Below are 27024 nucleotides of genomic sequence, written 5' to 3'. Positions count from 1 at the left end.
CATAACTTTTACTATTCCAACCATCCATTTTCTGATCTGCTTATCCTCACAAGGCTCGCGGGTGTACTGTAGCCTATTCCAGCTGTAGTAGTAGGTGGGGGGACACCCTGAACCGTTTGACAGCCAATCGCAGAGCGTGTACAATTCTTTACTGATTTTGACACTGATTGGTTTGTTAGATACATTAGCCATTCAGTAATGATACATGACACCTAGGTAATTTTGTAATTTGGGCTTTCATAATATATTGTAAATATAAAGGGCCAAGCGTTTTTTTTTTAAATTAAAAACAGAGTGATCAGCAAGAAAAAAAAAACAAGAGTCTAACAATAATTAACTTGAGGTTATATTCAATAATCTTTGTTTTTCTTGCTATCACATTGTTGAGCAGTGTGGAATTGATTGAAAAGGGGAAACAAGTAAAAGTTGTTATATAGAAATGATAATATAAAGTAACAACAGAGAGCAGGGCTGGATTGCAGAAAACATGAAAGAAAGTCTTACGTTCTGACAGCATGTCACTGAGCAACGAGTTTAAATATCGAAAGGTATACGGCCATAATGCTACAGTATACAGTATGACAAAACATAGAAGAAAAAATAAAGCACCACAGTAACTGCGAACCACAACATGTGACTTATTTTGAAAAATGTTTCAATGAAGGTCAAAATTAAAATATACAGTAGGTTAATCTTCTATTTTAGGTTCATATTTTTACAAACGTATATTATCCAAATTGAGAGCAGTAGTAGGAGTAGCTCATTTTCACAAAAGAAAAAAAAATCAAATAAAGCAGGTAAATCTTAAATTTACGGTGGCACGTGATTACGTCACCGGAAGTTGTTAGCGCTCAGCAGTTTGCAATTGCAGCTTGTGATCAGAGCTGTTGCGCTCTATCTTTTATCATCATGATTCTTATTCAGAGTTTGCCTCGTGTACAATTCACCGAGGGCACGAGCAAAGAATTGGAATCTAGGAGGGCCCAGGGAAGCACTTTAAAACGGTACGTGTGAGCTACGATAGTTAACAGGCTGCAAAAGTGTGTCGCATGCCTCCGTTTCAGGTTGTTTCTCATCATGGCGTGCACATGTGTGTGTGTGTGTGTGTGTGTGTTTGTGTGCAGTAAGGGTAGATCCCGGGAGGTTAGTTGATAGAATAGTAGATCTTCGATCGAAAAAGTTTGGGCACCCCTGATTTATAACATTCATGAAGCATGAATTATAGCATTTATTAAGGCTTCCTCCATTGTTTTCATGACGTAACTGGTAAATAAGTCCACCAAAATAGCACTAAATCACTTTGCCGGCCCCTCTCTCCTATTGCAGGTGCCTCTCTCGAAAAGAACAATTTTATATTTGTGGCGCCTTGCCATTGTGGCAGTCATTGTCCTGCTACACCGTACTGCCCAGAACGCTCCATTACGTGGTGCCTGCTCCTCTCCACAATAAATGTGTTTGTCGACAGTTCGCTGCGCCCTGCTAAGTGCAATGTAAAAAGGGCTTAATGGCCTGAAATATTGCAGTACCTAGCGCCCCCAGGATCCACCTACTAAAGAAGGCAAACGTACAGACCCACCTTAAGTTTGCTGGTCAATATGTACCATATTTTAACACTCTTTGAAACCTGCGGCTTTTAATGTGACACGGTTTATTTATGTCTTTTTACTGATGAGCTTCAAGCCGCCTATAGATTTACCCATCGTCTCGTCCCATCTGAGCAATGCAATTACCGAGCAAGTCACAGTGGACAAATGAAACTGTCCGAGTCCAGCCCCATACTAAATATTCATCAGCCACTTAGGGTTAGAATGTGCACGCATGAGGGTAGGGCTGAAGAGAGAAATATGGATCTTTATATGCGTAGTGGCGCGCAGCTGCTTAAGGAGCAATTGTTAGCAAAAAGAATCATGTTGAGTTCAGTTTAATGAGGGGAGGGAACAAGTGCCATAAATACAGCCATATCTCCAATGCAATGCAACCCTTGTCTCTCTGTAATTTGTTTGGTGACTGACTCCCACCATCGCTGGCAATGGAGGACAGCAAATCCAGCCATCGAGAAACATTCCTTCGCAGAGAAAAAATGTTAGAAGTAGACCCTCATGAGGATAAACAGATCAGAATATGGATAAATGGATAGATGAATGTCCGGCACACATCAAGTGTAGTTGCTCACGCAACGGGTTGTCTATTAGCACAGACATATCTATTCATCAGCCTCACACACAGTTCTTCATTCCCTCAGTCTGGCAGCATGGTGAAGTTTTTTTTTTCTCTGCCTCCCTCATGACTCTCCGCTGCGTGTCTCAATGACCATTAAATTGCGGGTTTTGCGATTAGGAAGTTGTGTTTTATCAAGTCACGATTATATTACAAATAAATATATCCATCCATCCATTTTCTTATCCGCTTTATCCTCACAAGGGTTGCGGGGCTTGCTGGAGCCTATCTCATCTATCTGTCTTCGGGCAGTAGGCGGAGGACACCCTGAACCAGTTGCCAGCCAATTGTAGGGCACACAGAGACGAACAACCATCCGCGCTCACACTCATGCCTAGGGACAATTTTGAGTGTTCAATCAGCCTGCCATGCATGTTTTTGGAATGTGGGAGGGAACAAGAGTACCCGGAGAAAATCCACGCAGGCACAGGAAGAACATGCAAACTCCATACAGCAGGGGTGTCAAACTCAGTTGTGCCGAGGGCCACGTTGAAGTGACCATTTTCCTTGGAGGGCCGTTATGACTGTTAAAGAATTTAAGAAGTCAAGAATAATGGTTGATTCTACGATTGTTTAAGTTACTGTAATGAGGGATTTGGTGACAAGAGAATGCTTACAATATCTCTATTATTTATTACATATGAGAAGTTGAAATTTTGGTCCAGATTTTAGCAATCAAGATAGAACTTGACATGTTTGTTTTGCTTTGCGGGCCACATAAAATGATCTGGCGCGCCAGATGTGGCCCCCAGGCCTTTAGTTTGACACCAGTGCCATACAGGAAGGCTGGAGCTGGAATCGAACCCGGTACCTCTGCACTGTGAGGTCGACACGCTAACTACTCGACTATTGGGCCGCCCACAGGTACTCCGGTTTCCTTCCACATTCCAAAAACATGCCTGGCAGGTTAATGGAACACTCTAAATTGCCCTTAGGTGTGACTGTGAGTCTGAATGGTCGTTGTTTGTCTCCGTGTGGTCTGCGATTGGCTGGCAACCAGTTTAGGGTGTTCCCCGTCGACTGCCCAAAGATGGCGGGATCGTCTTCAGCACACCCGCAACCCTCATGAGGATAAGCGGTAATGCCAAGTTACTTTCCTTATCCTAGGTGAGCAATGTCTCATGTCTCAATTTGTGCAACACAAATAAAGTAACATTCAAATTTACAGCTAAGCTATTGATGCACTGGTTCCACTCATGTAAAGGTCCTCAACTTCTTGGATGTTTTTTTCTTCCTCAATGCTCCAGCTATCCGTGGTAGTTTTACATCTTTTCAACCACACTTTTCTCTTCTTTAGCAATAACATATTGTAGCTGGCCTTGCGGGCTCAGTTACTGCCTTGTGGAGATCTGTCAGTCTGTCAGTCTTCTCATGATTGTGGAGGCTGAACAACCAGAACAACCATTAAAATTCTCGTGAAGCTTTTGTAGGTGTCCACTTTATTTATAGGTGTCCAATTGATCTAATAGTTTATTATATTGAATTATTTCAGAATTATATCGTTTTATGAGATGTAAAGATTTGTTTTTCATTAGCTGTAAGCCATAATCATTCAAATTAAATCAATAAGGGCTTGAACTTTGTAATGTAGATATAATATAGCATTTTGATTTAAACTACTGAAATACATGTTTTCCATACAATTCAAATGTATTTTGATGCACCTACATTTGAGCCCCCCGGGGCTGTTCGAAATTCAGAATTGAATTGAGAATTTAGACCAGTGAATTCCTATTCACTTGTTGAATTTGGATTGAGGTAACAAACAGGACGCGGAATTCAACTTGCAGGAAGTCAAATAAAAATTCCATGAAATTCTGAGAAATTCATCACGCAAAAAAAAAAGTGTACTGTATTTCACAATGTACAAATATATTACTCGACTGCATACATCACTCAATTACAGCAGATTACAAATTCAACAGCAAAAACAAATACATGAGGCTGAGTTTGACTTCCTTTAAAAGCTCAAATATCTCCAATTTGAGTTTGCAAGGTGGGGCCTTGAGAAAATTTAGCTCAAAATGCAGCTTGAAATTATCTTCCAAAACGTGTGTTTGGTTAAAAACTGCACTAAGTAATGTCATAGCCTAATATATGAAAACTGTTTTATGTAATTTTTGTCCACATAATTCTGTATTTGGACAAGATAAAATCTACACCAGGTGAAAAACATGGCTTACTATATTAAAACATATTATAACATATGTTTGTTCAATTAAACTGACTGAAAGATTGATTAATAACTAAAATAATTTGTATTCTTATTTTATTACTAATTCCACCACCAAACAGCACAGCATAGAAAAGCATGGCCTAGATACCGTTCGAAAAGGGGCGCAATGGAACATAAAATCACCGGTGCAGTGTAAAAATAAATAAATAAATACACTATCACACCAGTTCTATCATAAGAATAAAATAATGAGAACGTCTAAGTCCTACCCGGGTCAGTTGTCAAGACAGATGAAGCAAAAGAAGAAATGGTCCTTGTAGCTTGTTTGGTCACATCAGTGAAAGCACACCAGTGGAATATCAGGAAACTTGTGAATAAGATAAAGAAAGCAAAGGGGATAAGTGCTCCATTCTGTTTGCTATCCTATCCTATCTGTCTGTCTGTCCGATTGTCAAACTGTCTCTCTTTCTCGCTCTCTGTCAGTCTCATGACTGATTCAATAATGGCTCAACTAGGACTGGCAAAGGCCTCCAGGCAGGAAGTTATGTCAAAATATACTTGACATCAGCCCGTCATAGGAAATCTCTCGCACCAGTCGATCAATATACATGCATAAGAGAGAGGCTTAAAGGTCAAGTGTAAAGTAACCCCTAATGAAATATTTTATGTCACATGTAAGGTCATTGAACAAAATACATTATATAATGCATGAAAAAAATTCCTTTCTATTTCATAAATTCAACAAAGGAATCGTTTGGTGAGATCCTGACGAGTGTCAAGCCCACAAGTGTGACGTCACTTCAAGAATAACAGTAGCGGGGCTCACTATGGAAAGTGTACAAAACCAGTCAGAAATCGATGTTTCAAACTTATCTGAGGGGATGCGGGTGTTTGAAGAGTTGGAGGAAGAGGTTATGAGAAAGATGGATGTTTGATCTAACATGCACGTGCCAGATGCTCAGGATGTGGAAAATGTTGTGACCAAATGGCCGGACATGGAGTAGAGATGACATCCATCGGGATTGGAAGAATGGTCAGCTACCTGTATAGAGTCTGCGATTATTAGCCAAGCGTTATTGTTTGCAATTTGATGCTGTGCTATATAAATTGCACATGATGGGATTAAATACTTAAGAGCACACATCATAGTGGGTTGGTGTCCTCCGTTGTCATTGCTAAGTTAGTTCTGTTGCGTTCCCGGCCACTCCGCACATGACATCGGCAGCATTGTTGATTGTAAACCATTACAGAGGATTACTTTGATGCACTCATATTTTGGATGTTTTCGAACATGTACACATATAATATTTTGAATCAAATGTTTTCATCAACAACAGCCAGAGTTCTAGTTTTTTGCAAATCCTTGATCATAAGCAAAATGCCGCTGAAGATTTGAAGCCTTGAAATGTTCGATTAATGCCAGCCGTAGCCAATGTGGTGCCCTCGGCAATATTTTATACGCCGCCGCGATTGAGCAATGATTTACATCCGCTTACAAAATAAGTCACATTTTTAACATCACCTTTAACTCGTGAGATAACATCACACAATTTAAAATATAAAATGGAGCATTTTCTAAATTTCATGACTGTTTCATTTAATGTCAAACAAATCATGCGAGGGACTTGCTTTTGCGACTTATTTTATTGGACAAATAATTCTATGGTGTGCGTCAATGTCCACACTTGGCACTCCAGACTTTGGAAATTCAACAGACTCTTTTTACAGGGAATTATCATTTGTAGTAATACTAACTGGGCATTGCTTTCCATTTTTATTAACGTTAACTGTGCCATGTTCAGTGTTACCTGTCAAATTATTGTAAATATGTGCAACTTCCCCGCCTGAAAAAAATTCGTTCATCCACAGAATATTTTGTCTGGATTGAATTCGATGATTAACATTTTTCTTTTGTTTCTTTTTAATTGACTCCTCTGTAGTTTGATACCCCACTTTAGTCACTGTCAATGAGGTGCATCAAGTACAACCATCCGCGCTCACACTCACACCTCCGGACAATTTAGAGTGTTCAATTAACCTGCCATTGGAATGTGAGAGGAAACCGGAGTACCCAGACAAAACCCACGCAGGCAGGGGGAGAACATGCAAACTCCACACAGGAAGGCCCGAAGCCGGAATTGAACCCAGTATCTCTGCACCGTGGGGCTGACGTGCTAACCAGTCGACCACCGGGCTGCCCTCGATCGATCTATCTATCTATCTATCTATCTATAGAGAGACAGAGAGAGAGAAAGAGGATATAAACCCTGTGGGGTCGTGCGTGTGTGCCTGTGGGAATGCTATCCAATCTTTGTTGTGGATGGTGCTTCGTGGGCTTTATATTGTCTTCTGTCGATTTCCTGTATTCTTGTTATTTTTGACCTTTGAAATTCAGAATAGAGTATATGCACTTTGCTTTCTGCGTCCCATTCAATTACATTGTTGAAGCCTCTCCTCTAATCGCTCCAATGTATTATTTTCATTTCAGGACCAAGTAATCCTATAAAATGAAATGAAAAAGCCTTTGCTGTTATGTCATGTTGGCTATTGTTTGGTGAAAAAAATTTTGCGTCAACACTGACAGCTCAAATACATCCAGCAATTTTCCAAAGACCCAGGAAATTGCATGTCATTGTATTCGCTCAGTAAATGTGCTGTTGACAGCAACTGCTTCTAGTCTTCACAGGTTAGGCTGGCATTGTGTGTGCGTTTTCTCCTGAGACTGACGACTAAAAAGAAAAACCGTGCCCGGATCAGTTTGCTTGGACCCACACAAAACCAAACTGCAGTTTGTCTGTGGTATAAATCATCTATTTGCTGTAGTTATTCAATCTGCTGTTCCTGGACTGTCATCAGGAGGGAGTTAGAGAGATGAGAAGCGAATGAGGATAGATGGCCTGCAGGTGGAGAGGGAGCTGTCTGTAGCCAAGCACGACTGGAATTCAATTAATGTGGCTGATCTATTGTAGCCACTGAGACAGAGCTGCTTAGACACTTAGTACAAAACAGAAAGGAACAAAAGACAAAAACAACTTTGCTCACCTTTTGTGAAAAACAAATAAACAACAACCACAAAAAAACAGAGAAAAAAAGTACTGCACAGCATCAGAATCGGGGCCTACACTTCAATAAGCGGTACACATAAATTTGTTGCTGGGTGCCCTGTCGCCTTGAACAAAATGAAGACCTTGCCCCCAATAACGGTACACTTATTAAGAAAACTGGAAATTCCACTAGCTTTTTACAAGATGAAAATAAAAACATCCAAATACATCCATTCATCCATCCATTTCCTTTTGGATTTATATTTTTATTTCAGTAGGCTTGGGAGCAAGCTGCAACCTATCCCAGCGGCACACATTTCTGCTTAAAGTAGTGGGGAGCTGCAACATATCGCAGATGACTTGGGCAAAAGACAGACAGGTTGTCAGTCAACCACAGGATGCAAATGAAGATAGGCAACCACTCATCCTCACATTCACGCCGTCAATGGGTAGAACTAAACCCACACTGTCAGAACCTAAGTAAATTCTTTAATTAATACTGCACATACAATATTTTCATGTTTTTATTGGACACATGATGTTAATAAAAGTATGCAAACCCTGAGGCCAAGAGCCAAATCAGTGACGCTAGAGGGATCGATGAAAGCTGTCCTGGCCAATTAAAAAAGTAAAAGAAAAAATACCCCACATCAATTTGGAGTTCAACATTCTGAAAAAAAATCAACTATGGCTCACCTTCTGCAGGGGCCCAGTCAAAGTTCTAACCTTAATCCCTTTTCTCACAAGTCTACAAAGTAATGTGGTGTACCTCAAGGTTCATTTCTCTGCCTTTTATTGTTTACATATGCTCCCTCTTGGCAGTGTTGTCAGGAGGCACAGAGTGGATTTATGTATGATGATATGCAGCTGCTCTGTTATTCCTGATGACACTAGTTGACTGCATGCTCTTTTTGACTGCATTTTAGACAAGACATTCTTGATGGCACCGCTGATCCTCACTAGGGTCGAAGGGGGTGCTGGAGCCTATCCCAGCTGTCTCCGGGCAGTAGGCGGGGGACACCCTGAATCGGTTGCCAGCCAATCACAGGGCACACAGAGACGAACAACCATCCACGCTCACACTCACACCTAGGGACAATTTAGAGTGTTCAATCAGCCTGCCACGCATGTTTTTGGAATGTGGGAGGAAACCGGAGCACCCGGAGAAAACCCACGCAGGCCCGGGGAGAACATGCAAACTCCACACAGGGAGGTCGGAGCTGGAATCGAACCCGGTACCTCTGCACTGTGAAGCCGACGTGCTAACCACTGGACTACCGGGCCCTGCAGAGAACCTTCTCCAGCTTAAACAAGCAAAACTGAAATTTTAGTCATGGGTCCTGACGCCCAAGGAGAGACACCTTGAACCAAAGTGCAAGAAAATTCTGAAACTTATCATCATATTAGTCTAGTCAAGTCAAGTCAACAGTATTTATAGAGCACTTTCAAACAGCCATCGCTGCATACAAAGTGCTGTACATGGAGCGATTTAACATACACAATAAACAGTAAGACGAAATGGTAATAAAGGCGGTAGAAAGCACCAAGCAGTAAAATCATGCTGAGTCGAACGCCAAAGAATACAAGTGAGTTTTGAGGAGGGCTTTAAAGATGGGCAGCGAGGAGGCTTGCCGAATGTTTAGTGGGAGGTCTTTCCAGAGAGAGGGACCAGCAACAGAAAAGGCTCGATCCCATCTGAGCCTCAGTTTAGTTCTTGGTACTTCTAACAAAGACTGGTCCACAGACCTGAGGCGCCGGGCAGGTGTGTAGGGGCGGATGAGCTCAGAGAGGTAAGGTGGCGCGAGATTATTTAGAGATTTGAAAACAAAGAGGAGGATCTTGAAAATAACTCTAAAATGAACGGGGAGCCAATGAAGGGATGCCAGAGTAGGAGTTATATGCTCCCTCTTACGAGTACCAGTCAAGAGGCGAGCAGCGGCATTCTGGACCAGCTGAAGGCGCTTAATGGAGGACTGGCTGACTCCAAAGTACAGGGCATTACAGTAATCGAGTCGGGATGTGACAAAGGCATGGATTACTGTCTCAAAGTGTTCATGTGAGAGGAAAGGTTTTATTTTGGCCAGCTGTCTAAGGTGAAAGAAGCTGGATTTAACAACGGCACCAATTTGCCGATCGAGTTTGAAATCACTGTAAGGCCCAAGTTTGAGACCGTTGATTTCAAATAAGGAGACAGGGGGCCCAAGTCTACAGGATGGAATGTACAAGGGCCACTGGGACCAAACAATAGGATGAGTACTTCTCTGTCTTCTTTTCGTTGAATTTCAAGAAATTTTGTGCCATCCAGGTTTTGATTTCTTCCAGACAGGATAGGAGTGGCCTTAATGAGAAGGCGTCTTTCTTGCTCAGTGGGACATAGATCTGGCAGTCATCTGCATAGCAGTGGAAGGGAATACCATGTTTCCTTAAGATGGAACCCAATGGGAGCAGATACAGCGAGAACAGCAGAGGCCCCAGAATTGAGCCCTGTGGAACACCACATGACAGGGGAGCAGTGCGTGACTCAGAGCAGCCAAGGCTGACACAAAAGGTCCTGTCAGCTAGATAGGACCTAAACCACTCAAGAGCACTGCCGCCAATGCCCACCAAGTGCTGCAAACGAGTCAGCAGAATACAGTGATCCACTGTATCAAATGCTGCAGTTAAGTCCAATAAGACCAGACACAAGTGGTCTCCAGAGTCATTTGCCAGGAGGATGTCATTAGAAACGCGTAACAGGGCTGACTCCGTGATATGCATCGTCTTGAAACCTGACTGGAAGACCTCCAAGATGTTATGTTCATCCAAGAAAAGTTTCAACTGCATGTGCACCACTTTTTCCAGAATTTTGGAAATGAAAGGCAGTTTTGAAATGGGCCTGTAACTTGACAGAACATCTGGATCAAGACCAGGTTTCTTGATCAAGGGTTGGACCACAGCATGTTTAAACTGTTTGGGAACTACACCAGAAGAAAGGCTGCTGTTGATGATTTTTTGATATTAGTGACCATATCATCATTATAGTGCGCAAGCACTATAAGGCACACCTAAAAGCATTACCTTTTCTCAAAAGCTGACAGTGTGCCTTAGAATCTGATGCGGCTTTTAATTGGATCACTATTCTGATTTCCTGAACGTAATTATTTTAAATGTTCTGTAAACTGCCCTTTGTCAACTATCGAGACCTAAAAGTTCCTGGTAATCACAGTCTCTCAAGACATGAAATGGGAGGCTAAAATGAACTCCATCCTGAAAAAGGCCCAGCAGAAGATGTACTTCCTGAGGCAGCTCTGTACATTGATCAATACTGCAGACATACCAGACATTTTAAAACACTTTCTGTATAATTGCACCCCCAAAATTTACAATTGCTTCTACTGGTCACTTAAAAAATGGTGCAACGATTATCTGCACTAACCGCACAACCGTCATCACATTGTATTGCACCACTGATCACTTTCTCTCTGCTCGATGACTCTGCACATTGTCACACAGCTGTCATTAGGTGGTACGACTGCACAATGACACCCTTACAGTTCGGAAAGTATTTTGATAATTACATGTCATCTCTTTGTTTATAGTGGTTGCTTGTTAGTGGTTTTCTTGTGTAGCCAATACCGGAGACAAATTCCTTGTTTGTTCTAAATACCTGGCCAATAAAGATGATTCTGATTCTTAGGCTTTCTGGTCTTCCCCCCAAAAAAAGCCTTTCAATCTTACAATTATGACAGAATTCAGCAGCTCATGTCCTGATGATGATAAGAACTCTGCTAAACCTTGTCTTGTCTTTTCGCACCTTTCCCAAAGCATTCATATTTGTTCTCTTTGGTGTTTCAGGGCACTAGTCAGCACTGATTCCATCAGTTTTGCCTCCCACTGCACTGCATTAATGATTGTGCCATAATGAAGACTCCATCCAACTCTACACACGCATTTAAAAAACGTTTAAAAAAGCACCTGACATTCTCTGCTGGAGTAAATAAACACATTTGGTCAACACCTCGACCAGGGAAGTCCACATTCACCGCAATCCTGTATTATATTGCCCATCATAGCCAATTGGCCGATGAATACCGAATGTGTTTGTTTTTGTGCCCTCCTTGATACGGTTTCCTGAATTTGTATAAAGTTGTAATTGTGCACTTGTAATTCGTGTCGAACAGAAAAAAGTAAGCAAATATACCAAAATTAGTAGACAAATTCCAGTTTATTGACCAGAGCAGTAGTGTTGGTACAAGGCACGAGCTGCAGGGAAGCTCGGAAGAGTGGTCTGATACTGTATTGGCGCGACTGTCAAACAGGTGCTATTGAACAGAGTTGTAGCTTGTATTCTCCCTTTCGCCGTCCCTTAAATGATGGAAAGAATAGAAACTATTTTAAAAAATTGAAAAACTGAAGCCTCCCATTTGAAAGCTTCAAATGTAAACCGAGTATCGTTTTACGAATAATTTAATTCATACACAGTACAAAACATGCATTCCATTATTATTCCACGACTATCAGTTTTACAGTGTACACTGACGACACAAATCCAACCGAGATCATAACACTTTTTTTTTTTTTTACACAACCTGTACACATCCGTCACAAACGTTACGCGCATGACATATAGGCTAGTCCTATTTGGTCGACACTGAAAAACCATGACTCTACAATTATTTGTATTTTGTTTGTGTTTTTATACACAAGGTACAAGATTCATCCTCTTAGCTATTGGGCTGTCTGAAACAGCCTGAGGTAAGCGCCAACCCGTGAGATGTAGCTCAAATCCAAAGATCAAAACAAATTCAAATGTGACATAATGCCAAATATCTTTCAATACTTAACACTCGAAACAAGACACTACAAAACTGTAAACGAGAAAAATAAAAACAAAAGCTGATGCGGCAGGTTGTTTGTTGTCTGAATTTCTAGTCAACAGAACACTCAAAGTGACAAAGTATTTTGGATCCCTTTGGCTGACCAAATTCCCTCGATCCATCAGCAGAGGTTCAACCATTAAGTAGTGCAACACAAATCAAACAACTAAAAAGATCACAATGTCGCAGGGAAAGCAGGAAAGGGCGACAAGACCATTCAGTGTTCCCTTTTCAGCTTGCGGCCCACATCTACCTCGTCCAGGCCGCTGGCCGACCTGGACTGTTGGAGTTCTCGGAGCTGAGCGTGCGTGCGAGGCGGCTGCTTCTTCAGCTTCTGCAGGTGAATGTCAATGGGGTCCAGTTCGGGCTCAGAAGCTGGAACGGGCAAGTAGCCGCCGTCCCTCGGCAGGCACATACACCAGCCGGCGCCGGCCAGGTCCAGCTCGCTGTACTTGAACTCCAGCTTCTTCAACTTGAAGTCCACCATGTCGACAGATTCGCTCATTTCCACCAGAAGGTTCCAAAAGACGCAGCTCAGGACAATGCCGAGCAGCTGAAGGGAGACATGCACACTTTGTTCAAGCAAATACAGGCATGACGTAGGATGCCATTCGATGGAACGTCCGACGCGTTGGAAGTCAGCGCGTGAATGTGAATTCCTTACAAATCTATTTGGAAAATGTCACAATTTGCCTGTCGCGTACCCGGAAGTTCTACAAATCATTGGCGGTTTGCGCACAAAATAAAGTTATAATTTTTAAAGTGTAAAAATTGGTTAAGATCATTTGAATGGTCGCTTAGTTTTATTTAAAATCAGTGTTTCCTAATTATTACACCACACACCATATCTACAGCACACACGTAGCAATTTATTGAAACAAGACAGTGTGCTTTTTTTAAACTACCTTTAAAAAAATAAAATAAAATAAAATACAGGTTCGCTTTTTGGTTTAGTCCTCAGCAAGCCTTCCAACTTCTCATATGGCCGCTTTGCAAATTAATTGCCCACCTCTGCACTACACCAATTCAATCTACGGGGACCATAATTGCCCAATTCTCATTTACATCAAAGTAAACTAGCCTCCAATATAATTGGCATGTGTTTATGTCATTTTGAAAGCCCTATTTGGTAATAATTAGGCTTTGAGCATCATTTCTACATGCGTGATGGATGGAAACCAAGTGATTATACATATAATGGCACTGGTACAGGCTCAGAGATGAACAATGTAATGCGGCCCCGAGTGTCTCCAACTGGACATTAAAAGTGGAATAAACTGCAGTCTCAGCTGTGTAATAATTTAGTTGAGGATCTGTTGTCCGTGTTAAATGAGAGTGGTGCAACAGCAGATAAAAAGCTCACCATAATAGAGTTACTAAGAACATGTGCCAAAAATCACACCGGCACATAGATACTTTGTAAAAGCAAATGCAGCTCAATCACAACAACATATGGGAGAGTTTCACTGAGCCCTCAGGCCGTATGAAGGTTGCTTTTTTTCTGTCAGACTTGCCGTTTGACAACAATAATGAGACCGATAACACATACAACTCAATTAAAGAATCTTTGGAAATGAACTGAGATAATGTGCTTGCATATGTGTACACACCCTATTATAATTGGGGATGTGGCTGAGATCAGGATTGACCAATTACATTCAAAAACATGTTAAACGGGAGTCAGCAAACATCCGCTGGTATTGGAAGTGGCTCCAATTATTTGAAAATAAAGTTGAGGTTCTGTAGTAGACTTTTCCTGACAGTTTTGTAGTTACATAAGCCATGGTCCATAAAGGGCTTCCACTGCATGAGTGATCTCAGTGGTCCAAGTCCGAAAGGTGGAAAACCATTTCCAAGGCATTAAATACACGACAGAACACAAAGAGGCCAAGTAGATGTGGCGCAGTGGTGACAGTAACAGGAACTAAATGCTCCTCAAAAGCTGAGAAGAAACCTGGTCGTGAAGCATGTCAAGAGGCCGAAACCAACATAGGTGGTGGCACTGACTCAGGTGGTAGAGTGGTCGTCTCGCAAGTCTCAATCCGAAGGTTATGAGTAAGATCCTCAACACTTGTGACCTTGTCAAAGTGTTCTTGAGCAAGATACTGAACCCCCAGTTGCTTCTGATGCTGCGTCATTGGTAGGTAAAATGAGGAGACATTGTCAAAGCACTATGAGCACCTCAAAGGTATATAAGCACCATACAGGTGAAGGCCGATTACCCTTTACCAGAATACTACAGGAAGTATTACATGTTTGGTACAGTTGACACCAATCTCGAGTCGTCATTCTATATGTCTGGGCTACAGGGTATAGCAGGACGGTAGCCATTACAAAGAAAAAAAACCACTTAAAATCGCCCAAACGCATATGGGAAATTGTAATATGGAACCTCGAAACTCAGGTTGAACTTTTTCGCCATCATTCCAAAAAGTGTGTTTGCTGCAAACACAATATAACATCACCAAAAGACCAAAATGCCTCCAGTAAATCATGTTGATGGCAGCATGAAAATCTAGAATTCGTCAAGTTGGGGGGAATTAAAATATGTAAAGTTTCAAAACCCAGTCGGCATCAGCAAAAACTGTCAGGCTTGTACGAGAAAGAAAAAAAATGTCAGGAAAATCATAATAGAACAGTTGAACTTGATTTACATTTAATTGGAGATTTGTGTGCCTACTCCCATTTAAGATTCATTTGAATGTGACTGGTTAATTATGAGCACAGCCACACACCTAGTGATAAAAAAGTATGCACACTTGAGCAAGAGCTTTACTTCTCTTTCTTCCTCCCATGGCCCCATTAAAAGATTTCATTTTTATTAAGTAAGCGGTTATAGATTACATTAATGGTGGAAAATTTTTTAGTTCGTTTCTTTTCCCTTGCTCTCAAATTTCTCTCTTTTTTTTTTAATCGCAATAACCTGACATTTGAACAGGGACGTGTAGACGTTTTAAAGCGACAAATGTCCGTATAAGATGTCCTATGAAAATCGACGAACAAATAATTTGCCCATGCTGCAAAATTGTGTTATTGTGACTGTTTACAGTTGTGTGCAGTGCTCCGTAAACTGAATGAGACATTAAATGAGCCTTGTTGAACACAAACAGTTTTCACTCATATCTTAGTTTATGAACTTCTGATATGCTGTTATCACAGTGGCATGGGATTACCCCGCAAATTACAACTGTGAGGAGAGGGAGAAAAAAAAAAACCTGTGTATGCAGCGAGTCATCAGTGGTGCAAATCTCACGTATATAGCACTGTTGTGTCATTCTGCATAATTCTACATCCCATTTTCCATGAAGGGGCATCATTTCAAAAGAGAAAATTTCAATAATTTAGGAACTCAACCATACTGTTCATACTGTTGACACCTTGACTTTGAAGTTACCTGTGGCAGCCCAATGGCACAGCACAGTCCAACAGTTACTCCAATGTTGTCACTCATCCAAAGGTTGACTGCGTGAATGCACCCTCGCACGTGGATCTCCTCTTGCAGGCTTTCACGCTGATGCACAAGGAAAAAAAAAGACGACAAGAGTACACTTTTAAGTTCTAAGTCGGAAGTGCAAAACTCAAGATGTTCTTGGAAAAGGTCCTTCATGCATCTCCACGCACACACAGCGTTCCAAATTGTCATGTGAACTGATGGGACAAAAGGTGAGAACCATCCTTTAATTGATGAGTCTGATCTCAAAACCAAAAAGCACACCATGCAAATCGCTAGAACTTTTCTTTTTTTCCCTCTAACAGGTTTACGCTTCGATCCACTTGTCAGATTTCACAATATCATTTTAGAAAGTGGTCGACAAGGTAGCAATGACCATCATGAATTCATTTCATTCGTGCCTAAATGGAAATGGGTGTATTCTGATCAACATTCCTTGTCTTTTCCACCTCCATACATATGTTCCCGTCACCAAACTGTTGTGTCAATGTCCTTCATTATCTGATACACTCCAACTTTCCGAATGTGAGCATCACACAACTGCAACAGAATATGTGCACGCTAGAAACAAATAAGTACAATTTCACATACCTGTCTATCCAGTGCCTTGGAACCACACAGGGTGTTAATGACCTCTCCTACCTGTGGAAAGAGCCCACAATGAGCGAGTCTGAAACTAGACACAAAATGTGGGGCCATAATCGACCAGTGGCAGGCTCCTCTCATGGGGTTGGGGGGGGGGCTGCCCACATCGCTCGCTTGCGAGAGCATGAACTTGCGTGCTAGAAAACGCTTGTCGTGATAGCCGGGAATTGATAATGGTGGCAATCTTGCCCGTGTTCTGCTTCTCTAATAAACTCGTCTCCCACTGTGTGCGTGCTTCTGAGTGTCAGACAGGGCAACTGACTTCCTGATTACTGCAGCAGAGTTGCACCGGTTCCAGAAACCAGATCAGTGCTTAGAAGGGAGGTACAAGACACTAGACATTGGCAGAGCTGCCGCCTCCTAGGACTACCATTTTATTTCGAGAGTGAAATGACGGCAATAAACCAGAAGATGTCTGTCTGCACGATATAGACTTGGAAATAATGAAAGTGTCTTTTTGTAGTGATAATGTAAAACACATTTGTTACCGTCTTCACCAATGGGGAAATAAAACCGGGGGTGGGGGCTGGGGGTGATCCGAACCAATTTGGTCCAATCATGTTGTGAATCATGCCAATTGAGGAAGGGGATTTTGACAAACAGTACCTTAACCCCGGCTGTATATAGGCCAGTCGTTGCAATTCAATGGTAGAAAACGACTGCAGTACATTATAGAAGATTTATTTACTTTAGGAGACTCATTATTACAGTACACACAATACCAGGTTTGGAGAATAATGGAATACATGTAATGGCTTTATGTATAATGTAAAAACGTTAACTGTATTTCATTACCAAAAAAACAAAACATTACATAAAGTTATGTAACAAAAATTACATTTTTAATGCGGGAAGAAAGATGATGCAGTAGGGTCTTTGATCACCGGCTCTTAGCCAATTCCCCTAAATTAAAGTCGAGCTCAATGTTTGGGTTCAACCTTTTCTACATCTCCTACAATACATTGCCAGCGGACATATTGAAATGTTTGTAGAGAACCCGAGATGTCACATTCTGGGTAATTATGGCAAGTTCCCTGGATGTTAAACTCAGGAATTTAAGTAGGTGGTGTTGTGTTTTCAGAGACTTCGCTTAATGGGTAAAAGGAAGGTATGGTACATCTTAGCAAAGGTTCCCTTTAAATGTCCCTGCATGTCACATGACCAAGATTGGTTTGAAAGGCAAACACTGCCTATCCGCAGATCAGCCAACAGGTTATCAATCCATCCATCCATCCACTCATCCAGCCATCCATCTATGTACTGTATGCGTCTGTCGGTCTGATCTCTTCTGTGTTGCCCTCAGGAACAATCAGAAAAAAACTTTCCTTCTGGCACAAGGCAAATGTTTCAAATGGAACCCATCCATCCATATGATCACTCACCTCACGGCGGATACAGCAGGTATATGGAACCCCACACGCTAGTGGGCCAGTCCCGTTACAGAAGTGGTATTGGTTGACTCCCCAGTCCTTATATTCATCTCCTCCACAACATGAAAACTGGACCAAAGAGAACAAAGAACAACTTAGTGTCACTGACCTTTCTGTGCATCCGATTCATCATATCTAAATGTTGCAAGTGAAAAGAGGTGTTCACTTGAACGCAGCAGATCTTTTATGACAAATTCTGTATTCATAAGAAAAATCTCAGACAATTAAATCACTTGGGTCAGACCTCTCTCAAATACTGGAGGATAACTCAATTTCTGTAGCTCTATGTGTCGCATTGTGAGGTGGCTGCGAAACTGTAACTGATACAAATAAGTGGCACCGATGCCACTTCAATGTTTATTGCTCCAATATAAAATGCAATGTAGCTAGACAGGAGACAAATAGAAAAAAAATGTTTTAATTTAAGGTTTGATTTAACCATTAGTAAAGCAGGCCAGGCACATGCGCTGGCATGTCACAACAAATGTTTAACATGTCCTGAAGTCGAATGCAGAATGCAGAAATGACATGCCGTAGCATACGTTCTCATGTGAATTTTAGTAATGTATACAAGGCTAAAAAAAAGCTTTACATTGTAGTTTGTGAGTCAAAATTCCATTTTGTTTTTTAATAAAATAACTGAGAATTACAGAGCTATATATATTTTTTTTCCAAGAAGTAAACTGTGGAGGCTGTCCCAAACAACTTTGCTGGACTGAACATACGCATGTTAACGTGCTGCAACGAGCTTCCCAACATCTATGCGTGGGTGCTACTTGCACCACACCAGCTAGCTAGCAATAAGCTTTGTCTGGCTACTAGTGCGCTAAACACACTGCGGAGTTTGCTCTTTAATAGTAATGGGCAAAATGAAGAAGCCTGAATCACTGGGGTATTGCTTCAGCTAAAAGGTCCGTGACTATGCTTCATTCACTCTTATTTGCCCTATTGTGACAACTGCTGTGTAGTAGAAAGTATTGTAGATGAAATTGTGAAATGCGTTTAATTCATTTCAAGCAATGTCCCAAGATGGCAAAATTAAGCTTTATAAATCAATGAGGCCTTCCTGCCTATTGGTTTGCACATGGTTCAGAGCTTCTTGGCGTTGCATTTGCCCCGTGCCATCATCAGAATCAGAATCTGAATCATCTTGCATAACTTGGTCGTCGACGTGTCTGAAGGTGTACCTAATAAAGTGTCTCCGGTTAATAGAAACCCCGCTTAGTAGAATAGAAGCGCTTCGGCCCAATGGTGTTCTATTAAGCGGAGTGCACTGTATAGAAGAGTGACTACAGTGACTGTTTAGGGACTTAATGGCTAGAGGGAAGAAGCTGTTTGAGTGTTTTTCAGGCAGTAGGCTTTATGTATACATAGAATGAGATAAAACGGTAGGTTAAACAGTGACAAAATAAACATTGTTAGCAGTATTGCAGTTTTAGCAGATGTGTTGTGCAAAAATGGAATTAAAAAAATAACAGTGGGAACAATGTTTCTGAATACAGTGATCCCTCGCTATTTCGCGGTTCGTTTATCGCGGCCTCTGTGCATCGTGGATTTTTTCAAACATCCATCCATCCATCCATTTTCCGAACCGCTTGATCCTCACTAGGTTCGCAGGGGGTGCTGGAGCCTATCCCAGCCATCAGATTCATAAAATTTTATTTTTTATTTTTAAGTGAAAATGCCGCAAAAGGTCCGCGAGGCAGTGAAAGTCAGCAAAACAACAGCGAGTCACACAGAGCAACGTATACAGTACTACATGTATGTGTTTACTGTATTTTGTGATTCATACACGAACCTAACCTAACTTATACATGTTTAAATATATTAGTACAGTCATACCTCGGTTTTCGACCATAATGTAACCGTTCCAGAAGGCTGTTCGAAAACCGATTTGTTCGAAAACCAAAACCAGGCTCTTTAAAAAAAAATCTTTGTTGAAAACGTCTATACACCATGGAACGCTAAACGAGCTCGTATAAGGAAGGCGAGAGGAGTCAAGTGGCGCATTCAAGTGCGCTCAGTTTGTTCGAGAACCGAAATTCCGTCGCCATCCGAGGCATAAAAAACTCAACATTTTTGGTCGAAAACCAATTTGGTCAAAAACAGAGACGTTCGAAAACTGAGGTTTGACTGTATATAGCATTAAGTAATGTTAATTACGACAAACATGCATGTATACCATTACATTTGGCCTTATAAATGGTATTTATACTCATACACATGTACCTACAGTATACCTAGACGGGGGGTTTGCTACTTCGCAGATTTTCATTTATCGCGGCTGGTTTCGGTCCGCATTAACCACGATAAACGAGGGATTACTGTAACCCTTAATAAGTATGAGTTTAAAACTGTCAAAATTATTCATGGGCTTGAACCCGAGAACACATGACTGAGAGTGTATGCTTGACCAATTGTGCCAAACGAACAATGTTGCTTCGCGTAGCAAGCATGGAGCATATGTGATTCTGATGGCCTTGAGCTTTTGGGTGTGCTTTCAGATTTTTTACCCATTTAATCCCAATTTTTTTCCCAGACATTTAAAAGTCAAAATCAGGTGTCTTTGGTAGCTTTTTTAAGTGATCAGTCATAAAACGTTTTAGAGCCCAGTAAATTAAATCACTGTTGTCCTTCACAAATGTGACCGGTGGGATTAAATGGGATAATGACACCCCAGTTGGAGTTTCCCGTAAAACTAAACATACAAATTGAATTCCACACATTGTTATATTTAAATACAAAACAAACATAGCCTCATTTATAAATCACCGCTAGTGCTGAGTCAAAGGTGGATCCCATATAAATGCTAACGAAAAATGCGACTTCAAATAACGAATATTGACAAACAAACACTGTGGAAACATACACACAGGTAAGATAATGCTACTCGAAGTCAGAAATTCTTCCCAATGTGTGATAAAGGAGTTCTATTAATTGGAGCTCAATTGCAACCTATTTCTGTTCTCATTTTACGTGTCTACTCCATCCACGCAGGGCATCACACTGTCCATAAGAGGCCAAAATGCCCAGGAACAGCGGGTGTTTGTTATTTCAATTGCTATTACATTTTATTCTAAATTTACTTTGCCAAGCTGGAATGCATCAGAGTGAAAAATACAAGAGGCTTGAATTTCATGCGATACTGACGAGGTCATTTTGTACTTGGGTGTGTACTTGTTTCACGTGCAGGGATGAATCAGCATGAAGCGATGATGAATAATTGCTTTCATCATCGTGATGATTTTTTTTCCATAATGGTCCAGCCCAACCATGTTCATCATTTAAAATATATCTCTAATCTTTTATGTCGTGAATCCACATTTTAACCAAATACGGTACCTTTTCTTGCACGTAGTCCAAGATGTTTTTAAAGTCCAGGTCATCGTAGTAGTGTTTGATTCCCTCTCGTATGCTGCTTTGAAACAAGGAAGACGTCTGGAGCGAGAGGCACAGTGAAAAGGTCAGTGAATAATTACAAAACTTGTAAACAAAGCCATTGTGTGCTCATTTTGATGAAAGGTGATATTCAGGCACCCTGTCACCAGTTTACCTTCTTCTCAAAGATGAGAGCTATAATGAGGCCGATAGCTTGGAGGAGCAGCAACACACAGAGAACGCAGAGGAACTGTGGAGGGACATAATAAACAAATGTTACACTGAACATCACTTGGCATATGCTCATCCGACACACTGGCCACAAGGCACACCTGCGCTATGTAGTGAGATCCAACAAGAGCTTCAGGAAAAAAAAAATCCGCCTTTATAAATGTAATCATGTTCACTGGACTTGTCAGAGATATTGAATATATATTGTGTTCACTTTATTGTGAGTGTAGTCTGCAGTGGGGTAGAACTGCCTTGCATTATACGGAGCCTCCCGGAAAAACTTTCAAATCGGAACTGTAGAATTTTTGATGTGGCTCTTGCATCACTTATGAGTGATCATTCACTTTTGCTAAAATCAACAGTTGTTATTGTACTTTAAATGCTACATTAACTGAATTTGTTATTTTTTATTTGCGGTATGTAGTGATGTGCCTGCCTGTGTCGAGTGGCTCGAAGCCTCTGACTAAAACTGTACAATAGAAAAGACATCCATGCTTTTGTTTTAACATTCTTACCATGTGCAGCAGGGTTTTATTGTCTCTGAGGGAGCCAACCATGCCCACAAGTGAGACTGTGAACATTACCAGACCCAGCAGGATCAGCACCACTGCAGGAGCCAGGAAGAGACCCTCCAGAGTTCGATTTTTCTGCCTTTCCACTTCAGCATACACCCCCACGCAGAGTACACAGAGACCCACCAGCTGTAAAAAGATTAGAGAGTTTTCTCTTAGTTTCAATCAATCCTAATATGCTGTTAGGGTAGCGGGGAGAATTTCTTTGATGCTTAAAACGTTATTGTTTTGTATAGTCCTGAATTGGAGGTTGTATTTAGAATGTGTTATTTGAAAGAATGTCGGCATGGTGGTTGACGAGTGACGTCGTTTGCCTCACAGTGCAGTGGGGCAGAGTGCAGACCCCGGCCTTCCTGTGAGCCTCGTGCATTTTCTCAGGGGACTTCGGTTTTCTTCCACATTGCAAAGGCTAATCGAACACTAAATCAGGGGTGTCCAACTCATTTTTGTCACAGGCGACTTTGGAGTTATGTCTTCCCTCGGAGGGCCGTTATGACAGTGAACCTGAATAAATGTTTAATCTTCACATCATATTACTACTTGTACACAAAAAAATGATGGCTAACTAGTTTTTAAAATCAGTCAAGTACTTGTTCAATTATTGTTCAAGTGAGTGTAGTTGCAATAACAAAGTTATTGCAAAATGTCACCCATATTTATTACATATGACAATTTGAGATGTCGGTACAGATTTAAGCAAGGGTCATGGAACTTGACACATATCATTTGCTTTTACGGCCCACATAAAATGACGTGGCGGGCCGGATCTGGGCCCCAGAGCCTTGACTTTGACACCCGTGCTCTAAATTGTCCATAGGTACGATTATGAGGACAAATGCTTGTTCATCTATATTTGCCCCGCGATTGGCTGGCAACCAGTTCAGGGTGTACCCCACCTACTGCCCAAAGACAGCTGGGATAGGCTACAGCAAGCCCGCGACCTCGTGAGGATAAGCAGATTAAAAAAAATGGATGGATGGATATGGGAAAAAAAACATTCTTTTCTGTCAAAAACAACTAATGCTCATCATTGGATGACTGTGGAAAGTAACTTTAATGCTAAGGGGAATCCAGACCTAGCAGATCCATTAAACTGGACCTGCATAGCCATGTGAGCTGAATCTTAAATTTGAATGGCTGGCTGGCTGGCTGGCTGTCTGAGCAAATGTGATGTCATTCTCAGTCGACAGCAAGTGGCAAAATAGCCACCCCCTGAGATGACCAAAAAAACGGTTGATTTGACTGCTTAATTCATCCTCCTCATACGTAATATTAATAAAAAATGCCGTATTCAGATTAGTGGGGTTGCAACATATTGGAAAGAAAATTTGGGGGTTGACGTCCCCTTTAAATGTGACAGACATTGTGCTCCTCCTCCTCCTCCTCCTCTTAATATTCTTTCACACAACCGCACATAATTATTATCAACATTGTTGGCCTCTTAGGACAATACCATTTTACACTAGTATAGGTCTAACAAGTTTCAACAAAATGGAAGCGTGTAACAATGGGGCCATACTCCTGTCATGAACCGGCTTTTTAAAAGGAGCTGATGATGAAAATTGATCCAAGACCTGACAATGTACCTTGACATGAGGAAGAAGTTGGGACAAGTGGGTAGGAGAGAGGATCAAATGAAGGGGTGGAACACAGTAGTTTACTATTAAAGTGATGAAAGCTGAGAATGACTCAATACATGTTGGTCTCCACGTCAGAGGGAGGGAAAAAAGCAGTGGCTGGAGAGAGGGAAGTCTGGGCTTGCCTTTTGAAGCTGCTGCATCCACGACCCGACCCTGGATAAGCAGTGGATAACGGAGGGATGGATGGATGGAAAAATGCTCCACCGTTGACTATTTCATTTGAAAAAATAAAAACGAAAAGCACATTCTCATTGATGTAGGTGGTATTCTATAGAACAAAAGGACCGATCAGATCATTGAGGTGTCACTAAAGCAAAAAAATGCGTCAAAATCACTGTTGTGCATAAAATATATAGTTAAACAAAAACCTCACTTTCTCTGTATATTCGGTCCAAAACAGGTGATTTTGGTGAAATCAATTTATAGTCTACTATGAACTACAAAAAGGTAATGAGAGAGTGAAAGTTTTTGGGAAAAGAATAGAATCTGTTGAAAGAGCAGTCACAATGCCTGAAATAAGATGGCAATCATGAGGTTGTCATCTCTGGAGTTAAGTGAATGGTGGACAACATTTAGTAAGAGCTCAGTACAATGCAGCACAGTTTTGTACCACTACAAACAACCACAATAATTAGTAAATTGTTGAATTGATACTTCGCCCGCAATTGTCAATCCAAACAATAACATTATTATACAATTATTAATTAGTATACAAACAGGCATAATTTTCATTGCTCTCATATTAGGTCTCAGATTAAAGTTGTCATGTCCCTGATGGTGTGGCCTGCAAGCCTGATTCAATTGAATGAACTGGTAAGCATAAGTGTCAAACTCAGGTCCTGGAGGGCCGCTGTCCTGCATGTTTTCCAAGTCTCCCTGTTGCAACACACCTGATTCAAATGATCAGATCATCAACAAGCTCTGCGGAAGCCTGACATTGAACCTGTTCATTTGAATCAGATGTGTTGCAACAGGGAGACTTGGAAAATGCATGGCAGCGGCCCTACAGGACCTGAGTTTGACACCTATGAACTGGAGACACAAGAATAGTAAAATATAACACCAATAAGGCAAATGTCATCTTGATGCATTATTACAGAGTAACTACTGTTTATTAAAATGAAATGGTTAGAACTGGAAGAAAAAACATGCATGAGCCACTCTCATTTTGTATCGGCAAAACTAATATATATATATATATATATATATATATATATATATATCAAACACACACACATAGCTAGCGCCTTTAAGGGGAGTGCAACGCCCTGCACCAGCCGTAATGTTCATTAGCCGGTGAGGCTACGATAACAAATCCCGTCAGCGTCAAGTTTGTGTGTTGTTCATAATAATGTACATTCCCCATCAAATAAACACATTTACACTTTCTTTCAAAAGGCAGGTGGCTTTTGAAAGCTCACAGCAGCTAGCTAGTATCCCTACATTCCAAATCCCGTTAGCTAATGTAGCAACTTCAGTTGACATTCTCCAAAAGTAAATATGCTTGATGTTCATTCGTTAAATACATTCGAGAAACATAATAATATTTGCGATTCAAGTCGCAGTCTTGAATTGCAAATATAGCATCGTATACCTGTCATATCACACTGTAAACCATCTTATCCATAGGTCTCAGATTTCATAGCAACCAGGCATACAATTTAGAAGTGTGATCAAACGAGGGGCAGTTATACTTATTGGAGTACGCCGAATAATATGATGACCCATCCTGATTTTTACTATTCCCAACTGTGTGATTCGTTAGCGTAATTATTAGTGGAAAGACTGGAGTTTACAATCAAGTATTCTTATATCGATGCCTGGGTGTGCCTTGGGGGTGGCACGCGTATACAATACAAGACCCACTTCATCGTCATTATTTTAACAATTACATGTACATTAAGTAAAAGTAAATAAAACTTACCGAAAACAGCATCGAATAGACATTGAGGGTGAATTTGATGAAGTAATAGAAGTGGTTGCTTTTCCTCAATTCAGAATAGGGAGGCATGGCCGCTTGTGTCGTTGAAGCAAGCTAGGCAGCTCGCAAACTACACTCCGTTTAGTTTCCTTAATGTTAAAATACTGGTATAAAAAAGAAGTACAAACTACACCGTTAATAACATGTTGAAGTTTTTTGTTCAAAATGTCTCAGGTCTCATTTCGCACAAGGTTGGAACAAAACACTTCCGTGCGACCGGCTCCTATACGCTTTGTTTTGACTACATACTTAAAGGGCCAGTGCATGAAATCTCCACTCCCGATGAGCTCAGCAAGTAGGGTCGGGGGAATTAAATTACATATGATCGTGGTAATTTTATCGCGATTAAACCCGTATCTCAATGAAAGTTTTGCAAGTGTGTGAGCACGCAGCGATTTTCATTTATTTTTGTCAGGTTCGTTCAAAGTTGCAAAGGCATTCCCCAGATTTGTCCAAACTGTTTTAATGGTCTCAAACAGTTTTTTCTTCTCGGCACCAAATTTTTATCATGTCAAAAGAAAACATATGGTCTAATACTGTAACTGTTTCCCCAGACTCATCGGCCTGTAATTTTAAAGTCTGAGTCAATATTTTTTTTTTCTCTTTCTCCTTTCTTCTTTCTACATACATTCTTGCTGCTGGAGGCTGTAAATTTCCCCAGTGTGGGACGAATAAAGGATATCTTATCTTATCTTAAATTTATGAGCAGTCCATTGACATAATTAAAATTACATATCATAGCTCACTCTGCTTAGAAGCTAGTTTTGGTAAATAAACGATGTTCCGGGGGAAAAAAATGGAAATGAAAATGTCAGTATATGCGTTAAAAACAATGCTATTTTGGTGCAACCAAAATATCAGAATCAGAATCAGAATCATCTTTATTGGCCAAGTATGTAGAACACACAAGGAATTTGTCTCCGGTATAACACGCTGCACTAGTATCATCGTAAACAACAAAATCATTGAACCTTAAATGAACCATTTTAGAGTAACCAGTAGTTTTGTAGTACCATTTTGTGGTGCAAGAAGAGTGACTATGTCAGTGACTGTTTAAGGAGTTAATGGCTAGAGGGAAGAAGCTAAGTGTCTGCTGGATTTGGTGCGCATGGATCTGTAGCGTCTGCCTGAGGGGAGTGGCTGAAAAAGGTGGTGGGCAGGGTGCGGGGGATCCAGGAGGATTTTCCGTGCCCTTGTCTTGATTCTTGCAGTGTGCAAGTCCTCAAGAGTGGGTAGGGCGGTGCCAACGATTTTTTCTGCCGTCCTAACTGTCCGTTGAAGTCGGATTTTGTCCTTTTTTGTGGCGGCCCCAAACCAAACCGTGATGGAAGAACACAGGATTGATTCGATGACTGCCGTGTAGAACTGTCGTAGCACCTCCTGTGGCAGGCCATGCTTCCTCA

The 27024-nt window shown here is 41.1% G+C and overlaps 3 protein-coding genes across 3 annotated transcripts in view; 1 reads left to right on the top strand and 2 right to left on the bottom strand.

The window, feature by feature from the left end:
* The window catches only part of slc4a5a (solute carrier family 4 member 5a), a 53999-nt gene extending 49178 nt beyond the window's left edge, over nucleotides 1–4821 (bottom strand). The window contains exon 1 of the mRNA XM_052068201.1: nucleotides 4663–4821. The gene's annotated coding sequence lies outside the window, so the exon portion shown is untranslated. The remainder of the gene's footprint in view (nucleotides 1–4662) is intronic.
* LOC127602290 (uncharacterized) overlaps nucleotides 1–27024 on the top strand; it is a 180000-nt gene that overhangs the window by 135630 nt on the left and 17346 nt on the right. The gene's annotated exons all lie outside the window — the stretch shown is intronic.
* zgc:110329 (uncharacterized protein LOC550500 homolog) lies at nucleotides 11623–25874 on the bottom strand. The gene is made up of 8 exons (XM_052068313.1): nucleotides 25565–25874; nucleotides 21944–22129; nucleotides 21373–21447; nucleotides 21162–21257; nucleotides 17772–17888; nucleotides 16336–16386; nucleotides 15688–15804; nucleotides 11623–12846 (listed from the first exon to the last, which is right to left on the bottom strand). Exons 1-8 carry the CDS (start codon nucleotides 25649–25651, stop codon nucleotides 12511–12513), a joined length of 1065 nt encoding a protein of 354 aa, XP_051924273.1. The 5' UTR covers nucleotides 25652–25874; the 3' UTR covers nucleotides 11623–12510.

Source organism: Hippocampus zosterae, chromosome 6 (assembly GCF_025434085.1).
Source record: "Hippocampus zosterae strain Florida chromosome 6, ASM2543408v3, whole genome shotgun sequence".
NCBI lineage: Eukaryota > Metazoa > Chordata > Actinopteri > Syngnathiformes > Syngnathidae > Hippocampus > Hippocampus zosterae.
The sequence above is the reverse complement of the archived record's forward strand: the minus strand, read 5'-3'. Positions and strand labels throughout refer to the sequence as shown.